This window comes from Sinocyclocheilus grahami, unplaced genomic scaffold (assembly GCF_001515645.1).
Source record: "Sinocyclocheilus grahami isolate Dianchi unplaced genomic scaffold, SAMN03320097.WGS_v1.1 scaffold223.1, whole genome shotgun sequence".
Lineage (NCBI taxonomy): Eukaryota > Metazoa > Chordata > Actinopteri > Cypriniformes > Cyprinidae > Sinocyclocheilus > Sinocyclocheilus grahami.
In genome coordinates, this window is record NW_015505402.1 from 1,290,198 (window position 1) to 1,297,950 (window position 7,753).

The 7,753-nt window shown below is 35.5% G+C and overlaps 2 protein-coding genes across 4 annotated transcripts in view; one reads left to right on the plus strand and one right to left on the minus strand.

Moving 5' to 3' along the window:
• The window catches only part of LOC107596857 (uncharacterized), a 6,419-nt gene extending 5,299 nt beyond the window's left edge, over positions 1-1,120 (plus strand). For 2 of the 3 annotated variants that reach the window (XM_016287706.1, XM_016287708.1), the window contains exon 5: positions 559-1,120. In XM_016287706.1, coding sequence (XP_016143192.1) covers positions 559-1,033 — 475 coding nt within the window. In that variant the 3' untranslated portion in view covers positions 1,034-1,120. The remainder of the gene's footprint in view (positions 1-558) is intronic. The other variant, XM_016287709.1, reaches the window with a different exon arrangement.
• A 1,114-nt stretch (positions 1,121-2,234) lies between these two features.
• On the minus strand, positions 2,235-4,737 carry LOC107596839 (uncharacterized). Its single transcript, XM_016287687.1, has 5 exons — positions 3,927-4,737; positions 3,691-3,816; positions 3,535-3,590; positions 2,751-2,780; positions 2,235-2,546 (listed from the first exon to the last, which is right to left on the minus strand). The coding sequence occupies exons 1-5, from the start codon at positions 4,735-4,737 to the stop codon at positions 2,235-2,237; spliced, it is 1,335 nt and encodes a 444-aa protein (XP_016143173.1).
• Positions 4,738-7,753: the final 3,016 nt, after the last annotated feature.

The following is a 7,753-nucleotide window of genomic DNA, read 5'->3' on the forward strand; positions in this document are numbered from 1 at the left end:
TTTCTCCGATAACAAATGCAGACAGAGATTTATGGTTACGCGGCGCGATGCAATGCGTAAAAAGACAGTATAAGTCATTATAATCAGTAATTATGTCTCCACTGGATGCAACAAATGCCTAATTTGTAATGGGTTTTATTGGTTTGGCTCGTCCTGCTGGGAGACGGCATCACAGTATGTTAAGGGGCGTAACATTTCCGTCACACGCTTGAGGTATTCGGCCAATCACAATGCACTGGATAGCTGGCCAATCACAGCACAGCTCGCTTTTTCAGAACGATGAGCTTTGTAAAAATTGACGCGTTTCAGAAAGGGGGGCATAGAGGAGAAACAATAATGTACATTATATGGAAAATAATGTGTTTTTTTTACTTTAAACCACATAAACACATTGCATTACACCAAATACACCAAATAATGTTCTTTTTAGCAACATCATATGACCCCTTTAACTGCCATAATCTGATATTATTTCTGAATTAAGAACAATGTGAATACATATTTAGATTGCAGATTTTGAACTTATTACCATTATTAGATGTTCCTGAATTTTTCCAGATTCCTGCTTTTGCAAATTCCAACTTTGCACCCCACACTTGCTCTGCTTCTTGCACCCTGGTCCTGTTTCCCATCTCTTCCTTTTACTTTCCTTCCTTGGTCCTCTTTTCCTTTACGTTCTCTTGCTTTGCGTTTTCTGCCACGGTGTCTCTCCACTCCAACCTCAAAGAACCAACCGGAGCGCAGGAGCCAGACTCAGCCTCTCTGGTCTAGACGACGATCTCTCCTCAGCTTCCAGCTCATCGGATCCGGCGGTTTCTGCAAAAAGACAGCTGACATCCTTACAGACGCAGAGCAACTATCTTCAGCCTTCCTCCTGCAGCTCAACTTAGAGTTAGAAATGGACAGCCATCCTGAACCACAGCTTCAGAAGGATCGGCTAGATTGTGAGGGAAGTTTATTACTAAACACAGAAGTAGATGAGAATCTGTCTTCTCCTTTTATTTCTGACATGGATGTACAAGAGGAAGACTGAATGACTGTGTGTTATATTGCAAACAAAATTCTCTACTGCAGAATTGTAGAATATGCGGTTAATACTCTGAACATGCCAATGTATACATATCAGTGTTGTTATTATAATTAATTGAAAACTGAAATAGAACTGAAATAAAATACATTTTAGATAAACCTAAAAAGAATAAAAATGAGAAATGCTGCTTTGGGAATGAAACTAAAACAAGTTAAAGTACTAAAATTACTAAAACAAAAGCTATATATATATATATATATATAAATCCAATAAAAATGACAAAATTACTGTTTGTAGTAAGAATTTAGTAAAAATATAATAAACATGCCACAGTGATATTTTGTTTTATGTATGAGACTGTTATTACCTAATAAATGCTTTATCAGGTTGAATTGGGACAGACTGATTTCACTGTGCATATTGTTTATTAAAAAAGAAAAATCATAAATTAAGGATGAATCAAATGAAAATAACATTACACAAATTAGCATCAAGCAATAGTTGGCTGTAATAATATTGTAATATTTTTTGTCATTTATAACTAAAATTGCTATGCTCATTTTTTAAAATCTTGATAATTATTTGGTATATAAAAATGTACATAAATATTTTAATGTAACAATACATATTTTTTTATTTACAATTTTCCATAACTTTTACTTAATTTTAGAAGGAAATAAATGAAATCAACACTTGACAAAATGTGTTTATTCAATATATTTAATATTTATTAGTAAACATTCTGCATATGCCTGCATATAGTTACAACACATCTAATATATATATATATATATATATATATGTGTGTGTGTGTGTGTGTGTGTGTGTGTGTGTGTGTATATATGCTTATAGTGAGTAAAGCTTATAAATTTGAGTTATAATATATAGATAAAAAAATGCTTTCAGTTGTGCAAATACATCATAATTGCATCAAAAAACAATAAAATCACATTTTAGAGTTCTCTTACTTCATTCAGGGTTTTTATGATGTAAAACTACATAACATTTCACATTAATGTTTTATGATATTACCAACCCAGTTCTTTCTGGTGTGTGTTATTGTGCAAAATGAAAAAAAAAAAAAAGAATCCTATTTTAAAATCCTTCTATGGCTTGTTTTGTGTTGCTACATTTCAAAGGCAAATCAAGCAGTACAACTATGTCAACTAGAAGCTCATGCTTCTACTAGGTTATGAATTCTTGATCAGAGTTGTGTTTTCCGATCCTCTGCTTTAATGTCAAAGAGATGCGGATTGCTCTCGCTCATGTGAGTGAAGCGATCTTGGAGATACTGGTTCCCGAAGTCCATGATTTGGCCCATGGCTTGGCAGTGTAGACTAGCCACTCTGGCTGTGAAATCCAGAGTGAAGGCGAACTTCACCAGCTCTGGTGCCACGACAGGTGGCTGGGTTTTGTTATTGGGAACTTCTGACTGCACATATTGTTCAGCCATTTGCTGGAAGGATCTACAGGTGATTCCATTCAGATAAGCGGTTATGGTGCTGTTCTCGTTCCGCTGGGGGGAGGGAGGAGGAGATCAGAAAACATTAGTGATCTAAAGAAAATTGGTGGATCTCCTTTAATAACACATAGCATAAAATGGCAATACTTGGGTGGTTTTAACATTTCATGCCTGTTTGAAACTGAGCCAATCATCTGCAATACTTATAAAATGTCTCAGTAATATTTAGTGATTTCAGAAGGAATGAGACACACTTACCTTGATATTTATTAAGTCTCCTTGCTCTTCCTTTGAGACTAGTTTGAGAAATATGATAGAAAAATGAGCAAATATTATAAAATATAAAGTTCAGGTTGTAATAAGAACAAATTACAACCTGAGGCTAATGTCTATTTACTCATCATTCAAAACCTGTATACTGGGTTACTTTTTGCAGAACACCAAAGATACATTTTGGAATCATTTTCATCCATCTTTTCTGTACAATGACAGATTATGCTGATGACGTCTGCCAAACTCTAAAGAAAACAAAAAACACCATAAAAGTAGTATAATATAATGTGTGTGCTGTATTCAAAGACTTCTGAAGACTTTGTGTGAGAATTTGCAGAATGGAAAATTATATTTGAGAAAGCAGAGGGGAAGTTCGTAACTAACTGGTAATTAAAAATAATGGACTCTTTTAATGGCACTTCATAAGTCTTTCATGGTCACTACACAAAAAATACTGTAACAGCATACGGATTTGGAACAACATAGTATGAGCAATGGTTATAGAATTTCTTTAAAGTATTACTAAAATGCTTTAAATTTGCATAAGCTTTAATGCTTAAGTAAATGCAGTTTATTAAACAAATAAAATTTCTGTCGTTCCAAACCAGTATGACTTTCTTTGGTGGAACACAAAAGAAGATATTTTGAAGAATGTCTGTAATCAAACAATATTGGAAAGGAGACTTGTTTCACCAAAAAAAGAAAGAAAGATTTTGGAACTACATGACAGTAAGTAAATGATAACAGCATTTTCATTTTTGGGGTGAACTATATCTTTAATCACAGCCCTATTCTGTTGTAATTCAGACATTGAGACACAACCAGCTGAACCCTATACTGGTTTGTGTTGTCCTGTATGTAATATTTAACCCACCTCTTTTGCATCATTCAAATAGTCTATTATAATAACACTCACCATTTACACCATTCTGGTCTGTTATTTGAGCGGCATTGTCTTCAGCTGGACTGTCTTTCACTTCATTCACAATTTTCTCCAGTTCCTCTGACATTTTCTCATAGTACGAGTTAATGGGTTCCACTATCTCAACAGCTGTTAAAAATCAAACTTTATTAGAACTTTTTTTTTTCAATAAATGCAAACTTCAAACTAATACAATGAACATCCATAATAAAGTTGCACATACATGGAGAGATACATACATTTTTCAGTGGACATATCTCCACTTCGCCTCCATTTTAATGATCTCCTGTGCAACGTCGAATTTGAATGGTGCAGGTTGATATCGCTTTTTGATAGGGCATCACCTAAAGGCAAACAAGAGATTTGGGGCGTTGAGGGATGGGAAAGAGGGAGCTGTTCTTCGGTTCTCTGATGATCTTGCTCCTTTTCACTGTTTCCTTTGGAAAACCAGCTCAAGAAACTCTTCCATACAGTGGGTTTCTTTGTCTTCTTGCCTTCTTTGTCCTTCCTTTCCAATGTAGAAGTCTCCAGATTTTCTTGCACATTTGAATGCATATTTCCAGCGGTAACTGTACTTGTTTGGGGGGATAAAGAATCAATGCTTTGCCCACCTTCCTCCTTGCCCTTATCCAAAAGTAGAAACTTCTTCTTGGGTTTGCTGTTGGACATTTGCGATGCATTAGAGCCATCGTTGCGGCACAGACTCCCTTTAACTCTCCACTTTTTGGATTTCTTCTCAGACGACGTCTCCTTTTTATCCATTTGCGGTTCAGTGAGTGGCTCGTATCTAATGCCTTCATCTGAGATGGAGGCTTGTGAAGTCAAGTTCAGAGATGTATCGCTGGAATGTTTGCGATCTCTTGTCTTGCGCTCTGTGATGGCAACCCATTTGTGTGATCTTTGCTCCTGTCTCAGAGGACATTGTGATCCATCGTTAAGGCTGAGACTTCCCTTTACATACACCTCCAGCAGCCGTTTCCTATCCTTTTCTCCCACTGACAGCAGCTGAGTGGTGGGCTGTGTATGCTGGTCAGTCGAAATGGATGCCATACTGGCCTGTCATACTGCAATAAAATGCATCAACATTTGTATTAGTGATTGAATAATATGTTTTTTTTTAATTATTATTATTATTTCCAATGCTGATATCTAGTGAGCAAGGAGGCTGATGGCTAATATAGCCTAAAATATACATATAGGCCTATAGAGAGAGAGAAAGAGAGAGCAACAAAATTGCTGAACTGCAAATTAACACTTATTTTACAAAACATTTGAATCAAAATTAACTAATGGAAAACAGAAAACAGAAAAAAAGTTAATGATCTGCAGACAAGCTATTGTCCAATGCTAAAAATCGGCCAAATGTCGTCCGATTAATCGCTACATAATACTGTAGGCAGAATGTCACCATTCATTTTTATTGTATCAAATCCTTTTTGTGTTGCTCAGAACATTCCTTTAAGAATCGTCGATCTTTAAATCATTTTGAATACCATGGTAATGGAAAGTGTACAATCAGCTAACAGCGAAAACACAAACCCAAAACGATATTATAAGACGAACGTGAAGTTTTGAAATAAACCATTGATTTTGTCTTACTATTTCTCGCACTTTACGATGTTGGTACAATCTCCAGTGGTGACCGACTGTTAGTGCAAAGTCTTTGAGGAACCTTGGACTTGTAGGCGACATTAAAGACGCCCATTTTGGAAACACCTATCAGCAGACGATGCAGCAGAGGTTGACGTCATTCAGGTAGCCCGGGAAAAGGTTTGTCGGGTGATGTTTACATGTTTTCTCTCCATGTTAAGATGAATAAGGAAATGACACCCCAAAATAATTTTAAATGAAACTTAACCTATAATTCCAAGTGAGTTTGAATAGAAGTAGTTGTGCAATAAGAATTAATAATTAGTTTTTTTCCAAGTCAAGAGTTATGCATTTATGTGACAGGAAGAAGAGATTGCATCATTCTGCAGCCAGTAAACCATTTACTGTGTGTTCTGTTAGATGACGTGTACACTAAACTGTTTATGAGAGCAAGAAGTTCCTGAACCCTCCCTTTTGTGGAGGTCTAAGATAAGACATGGGGAAATCTGGTGCATAATGAAAATGAAATCAAGTTAAGACGAGTAAGTATGAAAAAATTCAGGTGTTGCGATATAAAGACATTTTCTGGGAATGACATTTCTGATTTTGTGATAAGTAATTCAGGTCAAAGAATGCACTAAAATGCAAGCAGACAAAAAATCAGGAAAGAAGTTAAATGTTATACTTTGACCATACATTTGACTTACTTTAAAACATGTCACATTTTGTTTTGCATTAAACTGAGACAAAGGGAAAATCAATTTAAAGTCAAACCAGTTTGTCAGCTGAGTTATCACTTTGTTTACAGGCTGCTTGTCACCAAAAAAGGACATTAGCTCTTTTACTTTCACTATTCACCCTTTCATTATTCTAGACTTAAATAAAGAGATACTTGTATAGTCGGTTACTAATGATTCATATTTTTTGTATTCATAGCTGACTGAATTATTGAATACATAAATGCACAAATAGCTAGATAACGGCAATAACAACCACATGCATGTTAAATTTATGTCCTTAAGCAGACACTTTCTTACTTAAAAAAACAAACAAAAAACATGCTATGGGCGTGTATATAGGTCTATATTGATGATTACAAGATTACCAAGGTGATTGCTTTTATTTTGTATACAGTACCAATACAGACAGTGTAGGTGTACATTACAGTGGTATCCAGTAAATGATGACAGATACACTTTTTCATAGTATATCATATACAGTACTTCCTGTATGGCTTACATACAGGAAGATACAGTGCCATTCTGTCTTGATTTATTTTTCTGCATATCACATACATCTGTTTTCATATACGAAAGATGAATTAAGTAATGCATCTGTGGTGTATTTTCTCTATGTGGTCCATTTACACTAAACAGTTCAATAAAATGACCACTAGAGGTCAGCTGAAGGATGTGTGGTGGCAGACCTTGGCTGCTTTACTGAAATTATGTAGACAGTTTCCTGGTAGGAAGATGATTGACTTGTCACCTTGTTTTCACTGAATGATGTCTGCATTACTGCACACACCTTTAAAGCCTGTCAGTTTTGGAAATATGTCATACATCACACACATAATTAAGGGGACAGACCTTTTATGATTCACAGGCACAGTAATTGTGACACTATAATCAATCAGCAAACCAGATCTGGCTTTCAGTGATGTGGTTTATGGGAAATGCACCATGCATATTAGACAACAAGTTCCTCTTTCCATATTATTTGAGAAAATGTGATTTTGATTCATGACTAATGACTGTGCTGTGCTCTCATCTCTTGACGAAACCTTGACCACATAATATTTAGAACTTTATTTCCTTTGAAATGTCCCCTGTTGAGCTATTGAGGCAAACAGGTACATAGGCCGATTTAATGCAAATTCCGGTGTCAGCTAGATATGATATAAAATCATTTTTTAATATAAATATGACAATCTATTTGAAGGCGCAACATGAAAACTGATGTCAGTTTGGCCTTCAAGTGAGGAATAGTGCCCTCAAACTAAACGGAGTGTGAGTGCAAACAGAAAAGCACATCTATTCTCATTATTCTACACACAGTGCATTTGTGATTTGGAGGTTTCAGTGTCCAGGCAAGGACATGTAGGGATATAAAGAAGATAAAGTATCTCCTTGGTTAACAATGCACAGCTGGCAGGAAGCTCACCTTCCAAACACACATATGTTCTCAGACAGATGATTAATGTTTGCTGCATATTGCTTCTAAAAATACACATACTAATGTTTTTCTTTAAATTCCTCTGTAATGAAGTTGGTTTTTATAGCTAAACATGCTACTGTACGAACTGAATCTGTTTCTTTGATACACCTTAATGATGCAAACATTAAAAACCACTGAAAATTATTCAATCTCTTTGAAGGCGGTGCTTGTGTATGTTGGTAGCTGCCAAATAATGTGGGAAGGTTATGTTTAAATGGGTATGAATGCATAAGGGAAAGTTCATTAGCCATTTATTTGA

Bases quoted from the DNA above. Each gene is read 5' to 3' on its own strand.
- LOC107596839 (XM_016287687.1), bottom strand. From the start codon at position 4,737: ATGGCATCCATTTCGACTGACCAGCATACACAGCCCACCACTCAGCTG. The intron at 3,817-3,926 runs GTATGTATCTCT...GATTTTTAACAG, and splicing joins AGATATGTCCACTGAAAAAT to CTGTTGAGATAGTGGAACCC. The intron at 3,591-3,690 runs GTGTAAATGGTG...TATAGGGTTCAG, and splicing joins TCAAATAACAGACCAGAATG to CTGGTTGTGTCTCAATGTCT.